Consider the following 22,603-nt stretch of genomic DNA (forward strand, 5'->3'; position numbering starts at 1 on the left):
GACTACAGAGAGCCACGTGTTTTTTTCCACATTTACATATCGGTTGTTCTTTAATTGTGTGAGTGTTTTGATATTGTTTATTTTTCGTCATGTAATTCCTCAACTATTATCGTTAGATCTTAAGCCTTTTTTGTATCCTGCTTTGTATAAAGGTCGACACCATTGCCCAAATGAGCTTGGACTACTCTCCAGTATCGTAGTAACTGACAGCCATATCAGATCAGGAGTAGACTATTTGAAAATTCTGGAGATACAATCAGAATATCACTTGCTGTCCAAGGCAAGTTTCAAACACCCTCACACATAAATAAGAATTTGAGCAAAAATACCAATTACACTGCTTTTTATGCAGATCTTGGACAAGTAACTTAAGTTCAGCATTTTAAGCTCTCGAAATTAGATGCCTCTATTGTGAAATGGAACTTCCAGTCTTGTGTTTTGCAGGGTTATTTGGGGACCTGATTTTGTGGACACTTGAGAAATACGAGATTGAACAAATGTTAAGCAGCAAGTTATGTTGTGGATTTACCAAGTGCTGATATCAGGGATTCCGGGAGGGTGCTTAGTGAGACAGGCTGCTCACCTAGAACTAACCTAAATGCCACAGAGCAGTGACACTCAGGAAACAGTGACGCCTGTTTCCTAGGTCCTCTCTTACCCTTGGTCCTTCTTTCCCCACCTAGAAGAGAGACCTCATCATGTCACCCTTCATTTGCCTGAAGCATCTATTCAAGGAGAGGTCTAATGCCTCATTTCATTCAGAGATTACTTATGAGAAATTTTCCTACTAAGTAATTACCATCTTTGGATCTGTCTTTGTGTCCACTAGGACATTCTTTCTCAATCGCTTGTCCTATACTATGGAGGTCTGAACTGGGCTCCAGGTACAGGACCAGCACCCACTCGTACTTCTTAGCCAAGAGCAAAAAATTTTCATGTTCTTAAATTCACGACTGTAGCTTGAAAGCACTGGGCACAGTATTTTGTTGCTTGCATTTTTTATCCTGATTTGGTTAAGGAGGATCCTGCCCTGTGGGGCTCTTTTGTTGAAGGAGCCGCCCCATAAATAAAAGGAGGAAAGAAGCCAGCTGAGAGGAGGGAGGCCTGGAAAACGTCGCTTGTATGAATCACACCTGACCTCCCTACTTATTCCCTCTCCTGCTCTCAGCCAAGCTGTTACTGCTCAGACCTGTATGTCTCCTCTGCATCCCAAGTATGAAATGTCAAAGGCACCAGCCAAAGGCAGAGGTAGTCAGGTCACTATTTCACAGTGGTTGCCACCAGTTCTGGTGTAGTGACAATGAACGTGGGTGGGTTTTTTTTTTTTCAACCTCTGTAGCCTTTAACTTTCAGTACAGCGTTAGGTCAAGTGGCTACCCAGGAGTAACTGAATGCTAGGTGGGTGAGATCTAGCATCTTCGGAACCAGAGAGGGCATTGGGTATGAACAGGTAGAATATAGTATAGACTCCAAACTGTAATTGGATATTTATTTGATATTTTTCCAGAAAGACGTGAGTATTAACAGCTAGAGACTGTTTACTTCCTCAACATTTGAGACATTTGCCTAACACCCTAGTGGGGTCGTCCTAGTGGGGAAGTCAGTAACCATACAGAAGCCATGATCTCTAAAATAATTTTACCTGATAAATTTTCAACCTCTCTGCAAGTGTTTTTATTTTTTTTTTTTTAATTTTTTTTTTCAACGTTTATTTATTTTTGGGACAGAGAGAGACAGAGCATGAACGGGGGAGGGGCAGAGAGAGAGGGAGACACAGAATCGGAAACAGGCTCCAGGCTCTGAGCCATCAGCCCAGAGCCCGACGCGGGGCTTGAACTCACGGACCGCGAGATCGTGACCTGGCTGAAGTCGGACGCTTAACCGACTGCGCCACCCAGGCGCCCCTCTGCAAGTGTTTTTAAACTTAAGTTGCTAAACAGGAAAGATTGGCTTTCAGGGTATTTTTGGTTTTTTTTTCCAAGTTTTTATTTAAATTCCAGTTAGTTAACACAGTGTAATATTAATTCCAGGTGTAGAATTTAGTGATTCATCACTTACTTACAATGTGTGGTGCTCATCACAACAAGCGCCCTCCTTATTACCATTCCCCCCCACATCCCCTCCAGTAACCCTCAGTTCTCTTTAGTTAAGAGTCTGTTTTCTGGCTTGCCTCTCTCTTTTTGTTTTCCCCTATGTTCATCTGTTTTGTTTAAATTCCATGTATGAGTGAAATCATACGGTATTTCTCTGACTTATTTCACTTCGTATAGTACTCTCTAGCTCCATCCACGTCATTGTAAATGACAAGGTTTCATTCTTTTTGATGGCTGAGTAATATTCCACTGTGTGTGTGTGTGTGTGTGTGTGTGTGTGTGTGTGTGTGTGTGTGTACACACCACATCTTCTTTATCCATTCATCATTTGATGGACATTTGGACTCTTTCCATAATTTGGCTATTGTTGATAATGCTGCTATAAACATCGGGGTGCATGTATCCCTTCGAATCAGTATTTTTGTATCCTTTGGGTTAATACCTCCCTAGTAGTACAATTGCTGGATCCTAGGGTAGTTCTATTTTTAACAGTTTGAGGAACCTCTATACTGTTTTCCAGAGTGACTGCATCAGTTTGCATTCCCAACAACACTGAAAGAGGGTTCCCCTTTTTCTGCAGCCTCACCAGCACTTGTTGTTTCATGTATTGTTAATTTTAGCCATTCTGATAGGCGTGAAGTGGTATGTCATTAGAGTTTTGCTTTGTATTTCCCTGATGATAAGTCATGTTGAGCATCTTTTCGTGTGTCTGTTAGCCATCTGGATGTCTTCTTTGGAAAAATGTCTGGTTTCAGAGTTTTTGTATTTCATCTTGATGCCATTTGACTTGGTAGAAAAGAGTAAAGATAAGGTTTTGAGTAGGTACCAAGAAAGGCATAGAGGTCAGGACTTGAATAATTCATCACTGAATAATCAGTCATTTAAAGAAGTGTATCAGTATTTATCATGAGAGACTATTAAAATTTTACTTCATATAAAGCAAAACTGTAGGAAAGGAATTACTTTTTAGTTCTCTATTATTTCAGTGTCCTGATGGGTGAGTTAGGCCTGGAGTAGAATTATTACTGAAAAATCATCCCTTAAAAAAAAAAAAAAAAAAAAAAAAGTTTTGTTTATAAGTCAGTCTTTTAAAATTCAGACCAGGCCAGATTTCTTTTCTGTTATGTATTCTTTCCAACCCTACATTGAGTTTCTCCCTTTCTCCCAGTTGCCTAGCAGAGCCTTCTGCCAAGCGATGGGAAACCTGGATTTCACAGCAGCACAAACCTGGTGCCCTTTTCCCTAGCATTGAATTCCAGTAAAACCATATCAGAGTTTGACCTAGTTATTTCACACAGACAGCTGTTGCCAGGTCATTGAGGCTTTCCTCCAAATAAGGACCATGGTCTTCTGTCACACAGGAAAGACGTACACGCAGACCAGACTATCCTGGAGCTGCCAGCCAGCCTGTGTGGCTGAGCAAGGGCCATGCAAGGGAGAGTGCCTAGAGCCGCGTGCAGATGTGGATCTTATTCCAGATCTCCTCCTTCAGACCTTCGATGAGTCCTGCTGGATGCCACCGAAGACAACAGAATGTGGGCTACAGAGAACAAGTGGCTTTTGTATACTTTTCAGACATCTGTAATGATGACCAGGTTTTCATGACTAAATTCCACCCCAGTTCACCTCCCCCTTTGTCACTGCAAGGAAATTTTTCATTTTTTCCCCCTTCTGTGTAAAAGTTTCCTCTAGCAACTGCCCTGATTGTCACCAATAGTAACATCCTCATTGAAAGGGAGAGAAGTCGGGGCACCTGGGTGGCTCTGTCAGTTAAGCGTCCGACTTCAGCTCAGGTCATGATCTCACGGCTTGTGGGTTTGAGCCTTGCATCATACTCTGTACTGACAGCTCAGACCCTGGAGCCTGCTACGGAGTCTGTGTTTCCTTCTCTCTCTGCCCCTTCCACACTCATATTCTGTCTCTCTCCCTCAAGAATAAACATTTAAAAAATTAAAAAAAAAAAAAAAAAAAGGAAGAAGAGAAATGGAAGGAGCCTGAAGGACTTTGTGGCTGAATTGAAAAAGACAGGCCTTAGCATTTTTGTATAGCTTTAAATACTCTTCAAGTTTATGGGTGTTAAATAGCTGCAATTGTAAATAAAAGAGTTGGGGAGTGGCCCCAGCCTAACACACTGTTGTGTCTGTTGTCCTGGCCCCTCCCTGCTCCCAGCTAGTGTCTCAAGGCAAAGTCACACTGTTTGTGACTGGAATCCTTGGTTAAACGGCACTGTGATGGGGGGTGTTCTGAGTTAGGCCAGCAGCATGCACTCCACAGGTGAAGGAACCTGCTAAATGGACATGTTTTGAATACTAGCAAGAAACCTGCCCCCACTCCATGGTGGAAAAGACAGGAATGACAAGTATCAGGCTGTATACCCTCAGCAAAAGATCTGTCTTTTCAAAAGTGTGAAGTAAAGGAGGAAGGAGTGCTGGTAAAATTAGGTGATTTTTTTATTAATTGATGGTAAATGCAGAGAAGAATTAATCGCATTTAATGACTAAGTGTTGGCACCAAAGGACTGCAAAATGCAATCTCCCCATGAGTTTTTAATGGAGAAAGAAGTTAAAAATTTTTAAATATTACCTATCAGTTAAAAAGTAGTCTGATTCTTAAACAACAGCAACAAAATTCACATGAGCATCCTGACAAGCTGTGTGAGAAACACAAACCCAAGTTTTTGCTTAGAGCAAATTAAAATAATTCTATCCAAATCCCATGGTAATAAAAGTTGTTTGACTCTAGTAGGTACGAGTTCTGCCATTACTTCTTTGTTTTTAAGCCATAAAGCTTTTATGCTCTGAACTAAAGGCTTATTTATTTATTGTTGCTGCCAGGGTCATTTGTTTATTTGTTTTGTTTGCTAGGAGTGAAGGGGTATCTTCTGTGGATTCAGGAACATATACCAACAACCATTGTAGCTTTTGTGTTTATCAAAACACAGAATGTGTTTATGCATCATCTGGCATATGTTTAGGGTTATAAAGTGGTACCTTCTTAAAGTGGTGAGGTCCAGAGAGAAGCCATGAAAATATGGCTTAGGAAGGATGGGATTTTCATAAATAGTGCTTTGTCTTAGATTTTTCTTCTTGCTGAATGAACCTCCGTACTTCAGATAGGCACCTCTGGTTATTGTGTTTATTTGCAAACATTATTCTCCTTTGCTGTTCGAGGAGGGAATAATTCTGAGATGATTGTGTTTACATACATAATACTGATAGTTTCCCATGTGTTTGTAGAATAATCATAAACTGCTTAATTCAAGGACTTCTTTCACCCAGAACAAACTGTGCTCGCAAAGATCATGGTGACTGCGACCTCTTAGTTAAGTAACTAGCAGTGGATTTCTTTTTCTCAGTAAACACGCTGATGTATCTATTAAAGTTAGAAAATAAAGACTTATAATTGACACTTTGAAAAAATTACATTAAAATTTGTTTTCCCACACAGGAAGAATTTAATGGAAAACCCGACTCCCTCTTTTTTAATGACGGTCAGCGAAGAATCGACTTTGTTCTGGTGTATGAAGATGAAAGTAGAAAAGAAACCAATAAAAAGGGTTCAAATGAAAAACAAAGGGTAAGTTTTTTGTGTGTGCTATTTTCCGTTTTATTTCTTATAATATCGTGAAATGAAAAAAAAGGTGCTATTTTTATGTAAGCAATAAAGTGAAACTGGTATTTGAAATATGATATACCAAACATACTTTCATATTTTCTCTGCTCATCATTCCCTCAAGGCATGTTAACGGATATATATATTTTTTTAATTTGAAGCAGAAACTTCCTCAGGCTCTTAACCTCAGTTGGTTTCACAGCCAAAGGCAGACTTTATTCCAAGGAATTGCATTTTCTATCTGTAGAAGAGATTTACATTAAAATCATACTTGGCTATTTGCAACTAGGTTGGGAAGGGACACTGATGATTAGTGATGACAGCCAGTGTAGTAACCACTAGCCTTCAGTGTGCTCTCACTCATGGATGCTGGGTGCCTTTTGTATGCATTGTCTCGCTTAATTTTTACATAACCTACGAGGTGCCTTCTGTTATTGTACCATTGTAGATGACTGAGTTGACCCTTAGGTTACAATGATTGCCCAAGATCACCAACAAATAGTGGAGCCATGGTTCAAATTCTTGTCTTGAATTTAGAACCTGTGCTAGTCACCTCTTCCATTTTCTATCACTTCCTTTTCCTTCCTTTACATCCGTTGCCATTCAAGCTGCTCCTCCTTCCCTTTCCTCTTCTTCAAGTTTTCTTAAGTAACAAGACTATTTTTATCTTGAGATATTAAACCATTTAGTAGACTAGGGTTATAACATACCTGGATCTCCTTTACCTGAACCCAAACTGTATTAAGCTGAAACAGGACAAAAAGAAGAGAGCATACATAGGTCACTTTTCCCCACTTTGAAAACAACTCCCTCATTCTTTGTTTGTTTTTCTCACATCTATGCTATTCATATACACAGCTTAAATTATTCTCTCTGGACTTTCTCTCTGAAATACATCATTCTTAAATCTATTGATTTCTGCTCATTATTTCAAACCAGCTGATGAAACCTGCTTAAAACGAAGCAATCATGCCTGTTTCATGTGTTTATTTTGGAAGGGGTAAGTTTCGTGTTTTGCATTCACATGGTATCACAGAGTAAACGCAGGCACTGGAACTTAACATTCACATTCTAATTCTGCCACTCCAGTTATTTGGAGTAATTCTAGCTGATATGATAAACTAGTTCTGAATTACAATGTCTTAACATAATAAACGTTTACTTATTTCTCATGTCAAATCAGAGGTAGCATCCCTGTTTGGCAATATGGGTTTAGGGGTACCGGTAAGGCTTGGTCCCTTGCAGTCATTCAGGGACCCAGGCTGACACAGAAGCTTTGCCATATTCAACAGGTAGTTTCTAAAATCATCCCAGGAATCAACATAAATAATAATTTAAGAGAGAGGATGGAGAGGATGTGCTTCGTTACCACTTTGGCCTGGAAATGACGTCAATTTTGCTACATTCTATTGGTCCGAACTCTGGAAAATGGAAAATGTATTTTCTGGCTGGACAGCCATTTCTCTGTAGGAACTCCACATTGTAGAAGTGGAACATGAATCTTTGGTGGACAGCAGGCTAGTCTTGGCCATACCTATTAACTGGCTATATGACTTGAATGAATTTTCTGGTCAGTATCATATTTCATTATCATTTTTGAGATGCATATTATTTTTACATTTTGACATCTTTAAAATCAGGGTATGTCTTACAAATGGCATATCATAATTTCATTGGCTGAATTTTTCTTATGGATATGTAAAATATTGGTTCATCACACACTAATGGCATCTTAGATTCAGGGAATGGGAATTCCAATACCTAGTCCATAGGCTTATGGTAAGGATTAAATAAAATATTATGTAGAAATGTGATATAAATTGTTAGCACATATTAAATCATATTAGATAATAGTAATTCCTCTGCCCTTACTCTTATTTGTGGCTTTCTTAAAACAGTGTGCTAGCATGAAAAGGCATGACTCCTCTTTTGTTATTACATGATTTCATCACTAGAGGAATGTAGCTTAGAGTGTTTTATCATTTTCCTGTGGACACTAAGATATATTCTGTGCAGTCATAGTCACCGTCATCAAATATTCATTAAGCACCCCTATGCCAGTGGAACTGCACTAAGCACTATGTAAAGTAAGTTAAACAAATCTAATCCATTAAAGTGTAAAGGAAACAGTTCTGGTTTTAGACAAGAGCTTCACTGCCATGGTGAAGGGGCCCTAGAGCTGCTTACATTATTAATAAGTGCTGCATTTGCTTTACCCAGAAACAGGTCCCAGGGTAACTCTCATAAATCAGGAGAAAAAAAGTCATTAATTTGGCAGTCTCTGAACTCATGGATAGATGTACCATGATGTTGGTTTTTCTAACCCGTGCTTTGAAGTGCTTTGAGACCATGTTTGTACATATTCCTTAGACTCCACCAGAATTTAAAGCTCAGCTTTGGAATCACATTTTTATTAATCAGAAACACATTTGTGAGTTCCATCATACCCTGTCAGGCCTTATTCAGGATTTAGGACTCCACCAAGGAAAGGCAATTCCAAAATCCTGTTTTCTTTGAGAGAAAAAAAAAATTATGTGTAAATCATACTTGATTTCCTAAAGCAACACCAAGGTTGACTTTGTCAGTGGCTGATCTAAAGAGTATTGTTAAATACTTTTCTAGAAATGGAGAAAGAAGTAATAGGGCCACAAAACATAGAGGAGTAAAAGGCTACATCTTCCCATGAGCAGAAGAGAAAATATTTTTTCTAGCTAAATCTCCAAATAGCATGTCACTTTGTCCCTTTATATTAGTGAAAATACCTCAGGAACTTCACACCTTCCTTTAAAAAGTACAAATCAGGGCACCTTGGGTGGCTCAGTGGGTTAAGCGCCTGACTTTGGCTCAGGTCATGATCTCATGGTTTGTGAGTTCGAGCCCCATGTAGGGCTCTGCTCTGACAGCTCAGAGCCTGGATCCTGCTTCAGATTCTGTGTCTCTCTTTCTACCATCTCTTTCCTGCTTGCACTCTGTCTCTGTCTCTCTCTCAAAAATAAATAAACATTAAAAATATTTAAATAAGATAAAAAGTGTTAATCATTTAGGCATGGGGAATGATTATAAGTTGTTTCAATAATGCATGCCCATTTAGCCTACACTATCCTGAGCACTGAATCAGTTTGAATGGTTTTTGTTTTTGTTTTTTGTTTTTCTGCAAGGACTCAAAATGTCTTTTTTTTTTTTTTTAATTTTTTTTTTCAACGTTTATTTATTTTTGGGACAGAGAGAGACAGAGCATGAACGAGGGAGGGGCAGAGAGAGAGGGAGACACAGAATCGGAAACAGGCTCCAGGCTCTGAGCCATCAGCCCAGAGCCCGACGCGGGGCTCGAACTCACGGACCGCAATATCGTGACCTGGCTGAAGTCGGACGCTTAACCGACTGCGCCACCCAGGCGCCCCAAGGACTCAAAATGTCTTAAATGCTAAAGGAAATAATTTTCTCACTTAAGAAATAGCCCTCCATAAAAGCATCTGGGCACCTGGGCAGCTCAGTCAGTTAAGCATCTGAATCTTGATTTCAGCTCAGGTCATGATCTCACTGTCATGAAATCAAGGCCCAAGTCGGGCTTTAAGACAGAGCATGGAGGGGCGCCTGGGTGGCGCAGTCGGTTGAGCGTCCGACTTCAGCCAGGTCACGATCTCGCGGTCCGTGAGTTCGAGCCCCGCGTCGGGCTCTGGGCTGATGGCTCAGAGCCTGGAGCCTGTTTCCGATTCTGTGTCTCCCTCTCTCTCTGCCCCTCCCCCGTTCATGCTCTCTCTCTGTCCCAAAAATAAATAAACGTTGAAAAAAAAAAAAAAAAACAAAAAAAACAGAGCATGGAGCCCACTTAGGATTCTCTCTCTCCCTCTCCCTCTGCCCATTCCCCATGTGCATGTGTGTTCTCTCTCTTAAAAAAAAAAAATGTAGCCTAGAGGTAAAACCATTTCTGGGTTGGATAATTTATTGACTTAAAGAGGTCGTCAGGAATTGAACTCATAACATCTTTTGCCCTGCCAGCCTCATTATGTTTCTGTTCTTAAACTGACTTCACTTGGTTACAAGATGGCTCTTGTACTCAAGGCATCTGGAGGTGAGAAGAGGGAATGCCCTTTTTTAAGGGGGAAGAAAGCTCCCCTAGAAGGGCCCTAAGCAGACTTGCCTTCACAGTTCATGGTCTGTCACAGTCTGTTCCAAAACTTCTTGTTGGCAAGACAATGGAATTACTACTTCCCATCATTACCACAGACACATGAAGATTAGCCTTTCATCTTTTAAATTGCCTGATCACCCAATACCTGGAAAACCATCAGGCTTTTCTTAGCAGTGAAGAAGGGGGAAGTGACTGACTGTTCAGTAGGTAGCCAGCAGTGTGTGGCATAGTACGTTATTAGTGATATCTAAATATGTTCCATGTACATTATGAAGAGCAGAGATGTTCTAAATAAAACAAGTTTCTGTATTTTTCTCCAACCCCTTCTGCTTAGTTTTGTTAGCAATGCTTCTTCCACTTCCTTTTGCTAGAACTGCGAACAAATGGCAGAATCGATCTATTTTGAATTGTGTTTCGTATGACCCTTGACCTCCCTTCCAACATATGAGTTTATGACCAAGTAAAGGTAGAATTCGGGGGATGGTAAAGAGGGTGGAGGGGTCTAGGTAGCATAAAGACCACATAAGCAATCCTGACTAAGTGTTTTATTCATTTAATTTTTTATCTGCACAAGCCATTCCTAAAAGTTAACAGAAAATTCATTTCCTTGAAGTTAGATGAGAATTTTTGTATGGAAATGTAAATTTGTATTTCATATCTGACTTTAAGAATTCTTTAGTATGCAGCAGAAGAATCTGGCCGGTGGACACCATAGAATGAGGTTTTTGAGAAATGAGCAATCGAACTAAATTGTATCCAAACTTTCAAATAATGTGAGACAGCTAACTAATTGGTTCCAGATCCTGTGAGCTTTTTAAAACTGTTATCCATTGTTTTAGATGAGTTGTCATGAGGCTGGAAATGTTTGCCTAGAAGCCGGAAGAGATCTCTTTGGACATGTTTCAAAGTTCATCAAAAAGTTCTACAGTGAACACATTATATCTCTCCATTTACTGAGGTTTTATACATTTTTTTAAGTTTTTTTTTTTTTTAATGTTTATTTATTTTTGAGAGAGAGAGACAGAACATTAGCTGGAGAGGAGCAGAGAGAGAGAGTGGGAGACACAGAATCTGAAGCAGGCTCCAGGCTCTGAGCTGTCAGAGCCCGACGCGGAGCTCAAAGTCACAAACTGTGAGATCATGACCTGAGCTGAAGTCGGACGCTTAACCGACTGAGCCACCCAGGCACCCCTGAGGTCTTATATTTTTTAGTAAACTTTTATAACAGTGTCCATGAAGATCTTGTCCATTTTTTTTTTTTTTTTTAATTTCAGGTATACAATTTAGTGATTCAAGACTTAGATACCACACCTGGTGCTCATCACAATAATTATAATCCTTAATCCCCATCACCTATTTAACCCATCCCACTCTCCTCCCCTCTGGTAACCATCAGTTTGTTCTCTGTAGTTAAGAGTCTGTTTCTTGGTTTGTCTCTCTCTTTTTGCCCCATGATCATTTGTTTTGTTTTTTAAGTTCCACATATGAATGAAATCGTATGGTATTTATCTTTCCCTGATCTTGTACATTTTTACTATTCTTTTTAAAAAAAAAAAATTAATGTTTATTTTTGCAGACAGAGGATGAGTGGGAGAGGGGCAGAGAGAGAGGGAGACCCAGAATCTGAAGCAGGCTCCAGGCTCTGAGCTGTCAGCACAAAGCCTGATGTGGGGCTCAAACCCACGAACCATGAGATCATGACCTGTGCTGAAGTCAGACGCTTAACCTACTGAACCACCCAGGCAGTCCTTAACTATTTTTATTTTAAAATTTTGTTGATATTGTCAGAAGCACTTTAAATTGTGGTTTGTGATTTATTGTGTATAAAGTCCATTGGTTTTCATAAGTTCTACCAAGAAACCTTGATAAACTCTTTTTAGTTCTAATAATTTGCAATGGATCTTTTAAGTGAAAAAGACCACATTATCTATGAATGATGAGAGTTTTGCTCTACCTTTGCCATCTTTATACTTCTTTCCTTTCCTTGTCTAGGTGCAATGGCTAAGACCTCTTGAATAAAACCAGGAACACAAAGTAGTCACTATGATAGGGTTCCTGATTTTAATGGGAATGTTTCTAAAGTTTCCCCCATTAAATATCACAACTGCTATCAAATTTTGGCAGTTTTCCTTCAAAAAAGTTAAAGGAGTCGCCTTCTAGTCTAGATTGCTAGGAGTTTTATAACTGGATTTTAAATTTTATCAAATGCTTTCTTTTGTATCTATTGAGGGACCACATGGCTTGACTCCTCATTAAGTCTTATGTGCATTAAATATATGGTTATTTGTGGCCAATAGATGATAACAGTATAAATAACTCAAAAATCATTTATTATTGACTTCTCGCAATGTACGGTTTTCCCAGTCATTAGCTCCTTACTTATGCTAATACTACATTAACATAGTTTATTTATAATTCGTTATAAAGTATTTGAGGTCACTTACAGAAATAATATCAAGAATGAAAAGTAATTAGATGAGAAACACAGAGTGACAAATGTAAAGTCCAAGAAAATAAAATGAAGCCAGGTGTCAGAGTAATAAAGTGACTTTTTAAGTAACCATAGGTCCTGTTCAGAAGTTAGTGTTGAGCTATAAATTTGCCTCTGAGTTTCCTAGTAGCCAAAGAAAATGGGAGATGTTATTAATAATACAGTCTCATGTCTTAACACAATAAAAATAAAACTGTCCAAAAGAAACATAATGGTTTTGATAATCTCCCAGAAAGAAATTTATTCCATGGAGCCCCATAAAAGGGAAGCCATGATTGACTAGACTTAACATTGGCCTATCTTCTCCAAATTGAAGAACCAAAGGGATGGCAGAAGGGGATTATGAAGAATCAGAACAGTATAAAATAATTCCTGGAAATGACATGTTCACCACAGAGAGTCCATGAATTGGAAACCTGAGGCTCATCTTAGGATAGGTTAAGAAGAAATGATGGTAACCATTGTTGGCTGGTTTTACCTTCCCAGATAACTTTTGGTAAGTGTCCTCTCTTCTATTGTAGGGAGCAAAATCAGGTTTAACTTCGACTCGTTAGCATTTTAGACTAAGGTAGGGAGCCCTTTATATTTTTATCTCCTTTCTTTACACCCTCCTTGCTTATACTACGATTGCAGGTTAAAAGGAATAAAGTAAGCTAGAATCAGCAGTTTCACATCACAGCTACAAAACGTGTCGCCTGGTATAAGCATGTTTGGTTTTATTTTTGAGTACTCAGCGTAAGAGCAATGAACCCAAATCTTCTTATTCCTAAAATGGGAAGTGTCCTTGGGCCCATACTGTCCTTAGAACAGACAAACAAAAAGGACCCTGAAATCCTAATAAGTAAAACCTGATTCTTCCATTTCATCTCACAAAGATGTGGAGAACAGAAAATCCTTTCCTTTCCCTGCCTGGTCCTTCTGAGATCTGGCCTTAGGTTTGAAGGAAGAAGCTGTCATTTGCCCTGTCCCAAACATACACATGTGTCTCACTTTTTAAAAGGTATAAGATGGGGAAAAAGAACTATGCTGAATTTTCATAAGGATTAGGCTTGAAAGGGCTAAATCATCACAAAAGAATAGCTGCTGTATATACATAGAGAAGGCGTGTTTTAAAAGCAGTGTTTCTTAATTTTGTCTGAGAAGAGGCACTTGTTTTGCTCCTTAAAAGTAGATTGTTCAGACAGCATTGTGTACCTACTGAGTCAGAATCTCCAGGAGAAGAGCCCAAAAATCTGCATTTGAAGCCAGTGCTTCAAGTTGTTTGTATAAGTAAGTACATTTGGAAAACCTTGCACTAAAATGTTTACAGTAGTTATCTCAGCAGTGAGATGTTATTAGATGATAGTTTTCCCCTTCTCAGAAAATTTCTGTTTTCTAAGTTACCCACAAAGAGCATTTGTTTCTTTTATAATTACACCTAAAATGTTAATTTATAAAGAAAATTTGAAGTGAATTTCAGCTAAATATTCGCTTCTATTCCATGCTTATTATTTAGAATGCTCATCTTTTTTCTGTCCCCTAGAGAATACACACTACCTACTTGAGTAAATTCTTCATCAGATCAGTCCACTCATGTTAAATATTTTATCACCAACATGTGAACTTAAATTAAATCCCAATTAAATAATTTATTCCACTTACCAAACCTTGAGCACATGATATATAACTAATAAATAGCGTTTAGAGTAATTAGACAGTAATTTTTTTTTGTACAAATTAAGTACCTTTAACTTATTCCTCATTCATCTTTGTAGGCTTAACCAAGATTGGCAAGTTGAAAAATACTCTGACAGCATCATCAGTACTTTGCCTAACAAAGCTGTAAGAATATGTGAAATTAATCTATCCATGTGTTTCATTAATCCCAACTGATTTGCGCTTTATTATCATTACAGTGTGTTCAGTAATTTCACTTTGTAGGCATTACAACCCGTATTTTTTTATCCTGAAAAAGCTGGGTGACATAAAGAAAATAGTAGATTGGTGTTTACAATCAGTATTATTGCTGTGTAATTCACAAGCCAGTCTTCCCCACAATGACTTTATTAAGCCAAATGAGATGTGTAATCTAAGGTGCTTAGGGACAGAAAGCTTCCTTAATTATGCCCGTCTGTCCTTTGTGATTTTGATTGCTTTTATTCTTCATTTCTCTGACAGCTGTATTAACCTCTCAAAAGAGATACGAATAAAATTCCAGTTTCTGGGGTGGAATAGAGGTTCTTATCCCCCAGCATCATTCTCCACCAATAGTAATAGAATCACATCCATCTTTTTCATGATGTACACAGATCCTCAATGATTACAGTCATTTTGGCTTTACTAGAAGTAGGTTAAAAAAAAAAAAAAAAAGATCCAGGTTACAATGCCGCTGAATTTGTTCCCCTAGAGACAGAAGAATTTATAGCACAGTCTGAAGTATGACTGGGCATTTTTCAGAGCCAAAAGAGTCTAGTTTGGTTATTTTGTGCTGCTAAATACAAACCGTAGACTATAGAGCATGGCACATAGTTTAGGTTCACATATGTAAGGCTTTCCAACAAGGCACATAGATCACTTTTAGTTAGAAATTGTGTGACCTTATATTTCACTTTTTCAACAAGTATTTATTGAACAATGGCCATGTCAGGCAGTATGCAATATTAACTTTCTTTCATTTTAACATGGAGGACAGCACTACCTTAATTTTTTTAAATGCCAAGAATGCTGTTGCTTATCTAAGTGTAAATTCTATGGAGAAGCAAAGATGATGATTTTATATTAAACAGATTTAAGCAATCTTAAGTAGTCTTTTCCTGATATGTGCCTGTTTGACAAATACTGTGTATATGCTAATTTACTTTAGCTACCTGACAAACCCAGAAAACTGGTTTGATCAATTTTTAAAATATTCCACTAGTTCTTTGTGAATTGCCTTGCCAAAGGAAAATAACAAGAACTGTCTTATTAAAGTAACTCCAAGGTGATAGATTAACATGTTTAAGCAAATAAAAATGTCCTATCCTTGATTCAGCTGTTTAAGTATTTATAGTGAGTGGTAAAATAGAGGGCATTATAAACCAACTCCAAGGTCTACCAATTATCTTGAGAGAAATCAGGTAAATATCTCAGGAGTTCTTTGTAAAGAACTAGATAAAAACTAAAATAGGATAAATTAGTACAACCTTTCTGGAGGGCAGTATGGCAATACATATTAAAGAACTTAAAATTGCATGCGTTGTTTGATTTAACAATTCTGCTTCTAGGACTTTATCCCAAGGAAATAATAATGGATGCACAAAGACTGTTCTACAATGATTTTCATAATAGTGAAAATTAGGAACAACCTAAATATCCACCAATTTGAGATTTGTTAAATAAATTACAGTACATCTCTCCAAGAGAATATTACCAAATCATTAAAATGAGACTGAAGAAAAGTATTTCTAAGGTTTTCTGCATCTATAATATTCACATGTGCTGTATACTCTTATCAGTGACCTCCCTTATTATACACAGAAATGAGGGAAAAGCAAGGAAATGTAAAGATGTATTCACAACTTTCAGAGAGTGAAGAGGACACACACACACACACACACACACACACATTCTCTTACACACATATACACATTCATCAGATATCAGAAAAGGTAGTCTGAGGACCGGGATGACCAAGCAATACAGGAGAGTCAAGAAGAGGGCTGAGTAATTCAACATTAAGGTCCATTTCTTGGAGTTCCAGTATAACAGTGTTATTGGCGACCCACTGGAGGATTAGGGGGTCACTGGTGCACACAGTGTGGAGGCCAAGTGGATTGAGGTTAACTAGTTTTTAGATATTAGGCATTAAAAAAGAGAGATGGACCTCTAAAGCCTGCAGGGGAAAGAGAGTTTTATTATTTATGTTTTATTTATTTAATGAAATAAGGGAAGTTGAACAAATTTAAAGGCAGGAAAAGAGGATATGGCTAACATGTCTATAAGGTTTATTATGGGTCAAGCATGATGCTGAGGACTGTTTACTCATGATCATATTCAATCCTTAAAGAAACCTGGGATAAAGCTATTTCTTGTCCAATTTTTGAAATGAAGCCACTGATACTGGTATGATTTAGGTTATTTGTCCAATGTCACAGAATCTGGGTTTGAATTTTGACTCTGCATCTAACCATTATGCCATTATTTTCCAAATGGAAAACCAAATTGGTAGGAGCTAAAGGGGCGATTTGGTAGAGTAAAATCTGAGAGGAGAGAGTCCCATGAAGCCACTAAGGAGTTGTAGCGTCAATTTAGGCATTCCATAGAGGAGGAGACATGTCTTCTGTAGTTCAGCATGTTACCACAGTCATGGTGATACAGCTGATACAACCAAGACAGGAGTGGTTTGTGTTTGGTATGTTGGATGACAGAACCGCCCTCCTGTGAGGTTGGTTCATTTCTAGTTCTCTAAACCATCCCCCTTTGTCATCTAATAATTCAGACTCCAAGGTATCTGGAAATCACTTGATACTCTGGATGTCCCTGAGCTATCTTGTGCTAGCACACTCCAGAATTAAACTGTATCTCTTCTTTGTTATACTCTATAATAATTGTAAGTAAAAGTTCGTGGAACATTTTGCGGGGGCTCAGGAAAGGGGAGCTCAGTTGCTACAGTCAGTAGCAACTCAATCCATTCCTGTATAATAGGCAGCCATCGATCCACCATCCACTCAATTTATTCATTCATCAAGCATTTATTGCAGGTTTTTTATAGGTCTGTTCTAAGTGCTGAGGATCTCAAGATTAAAAGACACATCTCTAGAGGCAGGGATGGTAATCGAAGAGTAGGTAGGGCCATGGAAGGATTTAATATTCTTAAGGATGGGAAACGCTTAAAGTGTTTGTTGGCTGAGGAGTAAGAGCAATGAAGAGGAAAGAATAAACAAAGAGAGAAGATATTGCTGAAGGCTCAAAAGAAGATAGGAAAAGGATGTAGTCTTGTTACTGCAGGAGAGATGGCAGCTAGCTATTGATAGGTAGAAGGGAAGACACTAGCAGGGGTTCACGTGAGTGGCTGCCATTTTCTCTGCAAAGAAGGAGGCAGGGTCACTTGCAGAGTGTGCAAGTCTAGAGTTAGGTGTGGAGTGTGAGGATTACCTTGAAAGTTTGGAACAGCTCCCTGGTGGATGAGTAGGGGCCAGGAAGGAGTGGACCTAACTGTAGTGGTAACTGTGAATTTGTAAGAACGCCAGTTAACACAGTTAGGTGATTTCGTAATGCCAGCACTTATTAAAATAGCCATTTAGTCACCAGAGAAGTCCCTCTTTTGACGGATTCTCCTGCTCTTCTAACTAGAAAGACATTTGTCTACAAGAGTGAATATCTTTGGGCCTGAGCCTTCACATTCTAACTGAAATTTTTACTGACTGACTTCTAAAAGATACAGAAGACACAGTCATGGATCCTGTTAATGAGACAGTCTGGGTTGCCCTTTGTACAGCTTCAGGATGAGTCATCTTCCCTGAAGGGGAAGAAGTCAGAGTGTCTGGTCTACTCAGAATACCCACCTCCTCCCCTGTACAGTGATTTAGGTTTTAGGCTAACAAGTTTTCTCTAGTTATGGTTACTGTATCAGTCAGGATTCTGCCGGCAAGTAACAGAAATGAGCTCTAACTTAAGCAGACAATGATTTCTTCCGAAGAATGTTAGGGAGCTCACAGGTTCTTCTGAAGTGTTAGACAAATAAGCCTGGAAACCAGGTATTCAGGAGCAGCACTGACCGGCAGTGATGCCCACAATCTGCCATAACCTCTACTTCTGTTCTCTCTGTGACCGGCATTCACTCTCCCAATACCCAGCAAAATGAGTTCTGCTTGGCCCAGCTTCTTTGTGTTGCCAGCTTCAGAGTGAGAGCCTGCAGTGCTTGGTCTGATGGACAAGGCCAGCTCGTATGCAAATAGCTGAACTTCACAGGAGACCAGGAAGGAGAGTGTCTGAGTTTTTATCTACTCTAGTGGACATGGGCTTTGGGGAGAGTTGAAATGTTGGGTGGCCATAAAGAACAACAAATGCCCATCACAGTATCATGAAACACATGAAGAAATGTTTCAGCCCTTCCATATTGGAAGGTCGTAGGTCACTGGGTGCTGGTTTCTCTATAGTCCCCCTATAGCAAACTATTTTAGATTCTTCTTTTACTCTTCAGTACTTTACAGGATGCCTCTCAGGAGTGTTTGTAGAATGAATTAAGAAGCATTTGTTGAATATGTTCTTTCAACAAGCATGTATGGAGCAAATACTCTGTGGCAAGCACTATGTTGAACATTGTTTACAGGATCGAAGAATGCTTTTAAGCAATAGTAAAGAAAGGTGCAGTCAGGTACAAGGACTGGACCACCATGCCAGAATGAAAATGTGGGTTAGGATCTAGACTGAAGAAATACTGCTTAGGTAGAAGCAGGATCAGTCTCGGGGCGCCTGGGTGGCGCAGTCGGTTGGGCGTCCGACTTCAGCCAGGTCACGATCTCGCGGTCCGGGAGTTCGAGCCCCGCGTCAGGCTCTGGGCTGATGGCTCAGAGCCTGGAGCCTGTTTCCGATTCTGTGTCTCCCTCTCTCTCTGCCCCTCCCCTGTTCATGCTCTGTCTCTCTCTGTCCCAAAAATAAATAAACGTTGAAAAAAAAAATTTTTTTAAGAAGCAGGATCAGTCTGAACAAGCTTCCCAAGTTGAAGCTGGGGATATGGCAGGTCAGGTCGCTTGTTCATATTTAGGGAAGTTGGTAGCACTTGCTGGTTTTTCTCTAAATGACCATTGCACGCTCAAATTGTAACAAGCAATTAAAAGTATTACATTTGGAAAGCCCTTAGACCAGTCTCTGCCATGTTGTAAGTACTGTATAGCCATTTATTAAATAAATAAAAATTAAAGCAATGTTCTGCTTCCATACTTCCACAAAATATGTTAGGATTCCACTTGGACTCAAATTTAGCCAAATACTAGGTATATTTTTTTCACCTTTGGTCTTTGTCATACAGTACCCTCTCTTTTCTATTTATTAGCCACTTTCCATGTTCTAGGCACTTTGATAGCACAGCAGCTCAGCCACTGCTCTGCCCCTTCACAATCGGCAAGTTGTGAACAGTGCTCCCTGGGCAAAGTCGCCTGACTGCTGGATTACCAAGGCCATGATCCACTAATTCCCCTATCTTGTTAACTGCTGAAATCAAAAAATGTCTATTTTTAAAATTTTTTCTTAATGTTTATTTATTATTGAGAGGCTGAGAGAGACAGCATGAGCAGGGAAGAGGCAGAGAGAGAGGATGACTCAGAATCGGAAGCAGGCTCTAGGCTCTGAGCTGTCAGCACAGAGCCTGACGCGGGGCTCGAACTCACAAACCATGAGATCATGACCTGAAGTTGGACACTTAACCGGCTGAGCCACCCCTAAGAAATATCTATTTTTTTTTAATCTAGCTTTTTCAGTTGTCTTCAGTGGGAGCATTGGTCCAATTAACTTTCTGTGATGACTAGAAATGTTAATTCTAGTATATGTGTTTTGGGTGGTTTAAATCATACAATCCTCATGAGACCCTCAAAAGGAAGAGTGAGGTTTTTTTCTCCATTCTAAAGAGGAGGAAAATGAGGCACAGAGAGTTGGTTTCCTGCCAAGGGTCAAGGAGCTGATAAGTAATGGCACCAGGATTTGAACACAGGCAGTCTGCTTTCAGGGCTTGTATGCTTCACCCCGTCTTCACTCATTTTCCTGCTTTCATGAAGCACTATAGCTGTGTCATCCCCACAAGTGTTCTTTTAAAAGGTTAAACAAGTTTCTACCTCGACATGATTTCCTTACAGCTTAGGACACAGCTTGACAAAAGCCTAGCCAGGTACAATTTAATATCAACAAGTACAGTATATTCTGCATCTTTTCAAATAGCTGTGTAACATGGATGGAGCTGTTATCGATGAATTAGTTCCCAACTTTTGTAGATTTAGAGGACTGTATCTTCATGTGCATTTCAGTCTTGCAGAGAAACATTCCTTTGAATTTTGTCAAATTTGTTTGTGTTATTTTATTGAATTTGTTCAAGGCATGTAGAGATGAAATATACATATCCAAAAATTGGACCATTTGAATGTCTGATATGTCTAGAATGTCAGATCTAGGCTAACTGGTAAATAACATCAGTGAATGGGACTCAGACTCCATTTGTGTGCCAAAACGCTTATAAGTTAAAAAAAAAAAAAAAAAAAAAAAAAAAAGTTTCTGGAATTGTGCTGAAGCCACAGACTTTTATGCATCCCAAATAGCCAGAAATCCATGGAGACAATCAGGGCCTTCCGGAGTGATAAGTGAGTCTAAGTATACTCCGTGGCATTTCACCTTGGAATCTAATACCCACAAATCACCAACAGCCAGAGCACCTTCATTGCTTATGTGCCATTTTGAGCAGATATATCTCTTCCTCAGATACAAACTGGTTTTGTTTTTTTCTTCTTTGTAAATTTATTTTGAGAGAGAGTGCATGCATGCATGCATGCACAAGCTGGGGAGGGGCAGAGAAAAAGAGAGAATCCCTACCAGGTGCCACGCTGTCAGTGTAGAATCTGATGCCAGACTCAATTCCACGAACCCTGAGATCATGACCTGAATTGAAATCAAGAGTCCAGCACTCAACCAACTGAGCCACCCAGGCACCCCTGGTTTTGTTTTTCTTAAAAAAGACTTTTTCTGCCCTTGGTAAAACTAAAGGGCCTAACATAGTTTCCAATTTCTTTTGACAGAGAAAAAGAAGAGCGTATGAATCTAACCTCATCTGTGGTGGCCTGCAGTTAGAAGCAACAAGATCGGTAAGTGTTGGACCCTTCCCAATCTTTGGCTGACTTTTGCTCTTGGGAACCTGCGTGTCTTTTGCATTTGAAACTTGCAACTCCAGCCAGGCCCTAGTTGTAGGCTGGGACAGAGAGTCCATTAAAATCTGCATTATAGAAGGTGTGTTTGTTTCTGATCAAAGTCAGCACATCTTTTTTAATAGCCAAAGAATGTAATACTGAATGCATGTATAAGTGATTGTTTTCTTCTTTTATATACAAAAAGCAATCATTTACAAAAAAATTAGAAAATGTAAGAATAGCAAAAATAAAAATCCTTTGTATTTTAATCATCCATAAACAACCTTGTGGTCCTCCTAAATTCTTTTATTACCCAAAATATATACATTTTTCCCTTTCAAAAAGGAATTATTTCATGGTTGTATAATTTGCTTTTCTTCCTGTTAATGTGTAGTAAATGCATTTCTACATCATCATCTTTTTCTAATGAACACATAATATGATATTTAACAGATATATAATACATTGAAGAATCTTATAATAGGTTAGAAAATTTTAAATTATTAAACTAACACTGCAATGAATATTCTAGTGTTTTTCTTTTTAGTCACCAATTTGGATGGAATGATGGGCAAATTAACAAGTTTGTTTTTCTTTACTTGAAATAATAGTAATTTGGGGACCACCTGGATGGCTCAGTCGGTAGAACATCTGACTCTCGATCTCAGGGTCGTGAGTTCAAGCCCCACATTGGCATGGATCCTACTTTAAAAAACAGTAATTTTATGAGGGGAGTATGATAAGGAGTGTTTAATTACTTGCTCAATAATTTGAACCAAGAAATTATCTTTAAGGCAAATATGTATGATGGCGGGCAAGACTGTTTTTATTTTATCTCCACTTTTCCCAGTGTCCTGTGTTTTAACTGCCAGCAACATAAGAAAAATCCGTGTGTTTTAAAATTATGAAAACAATTGTTTGGTTTCCTGGTTTGTGTGTTTGTTTTTCCAATGTAGATTTTGGATGATAAGCTTGTATTTGTAAAAGTACATGCCCCATGGGAAGTGTTATGTACGTATGCTGAGATAATGCACATCAAATTGCCTCTGAAACCCAATGATCTGAAAACGCGGACCTCAGCCTTTGGTAATTTCAGCTGGTTTACCAAAGTCCTCCAAGTGGATGAAAGTATCATCAAACCAGAGCAAGAGTTTTTCACTGCCCCATTTGAGAAGAACCGGATGAATGATTTTTATATTCAAGATAGAGATACTTTCTTCAATCCAGCCACCAGAAGCCGCATTGTAAGTCTAAACCAAGTTCAGTTGCTGTCTTGGAGTGATTTGGAACATGCTGTTTGAATAATTAGTGGTCTGGTTTGCTTGGTTTATTTTTGTTTTTAAAAACTGCCCCCCCCCCCCCAAAGAAAACAGATTCTAGTTACAATAGTAAAAAATGGTTTGTTAGTTACACAGAATAAAGCATGCGT

At 38.9% G+C, this 22,603-nt stretch overlaps 1 protein-coding gene across 2 annotated transcripts in view; it reads left to right on the forward strand.

The window, feature by feature from the left end:
- Nucleotides 1-22,603, forward strand: part of ANO6 (anoctamin 6) — a 198,490-nt gene that overhangs the window by 108,625 nt on the left and 67,262 nt on the right. For both annotated transcript variants that reach the window (XM_045464998.1, XM_045464997.1), the window contains 3 exons: nucleotides 5,541-5,669; nucleotides 21,067-21,132; nucleotides 22,131-22,418. In XM_045464998.1, the coding sequence (XP_045320954.1) occupies nucleotides 5,541-5,669; nucleotides 21,067-21,132; nucleotides 22,131-22,418 (483 nt within the window). The remainder of the gene's footprint in view (nucleotides 1-5,540; nucleotides 5,670-21,066; nucleotides 21,133-22,130; nucleotides 22,419-22,603) is intronic.

The sequence above is a fragment of the Leopardus geoffroyi genome, chromosome B4, assembly GCF_018350155.1.
Source record: "Leopardus geoffroyi isolate Oge1 chromosome B4, O.geoffroyi_Oge1_pat1.0, whole genome shotgun sequence".
Lineage (NCBI taxonomy): Eukaryota > Metazoa > Chordata > Mammalia > Carnivora > Felidae > Leopardus > Leopardus geoffroyi.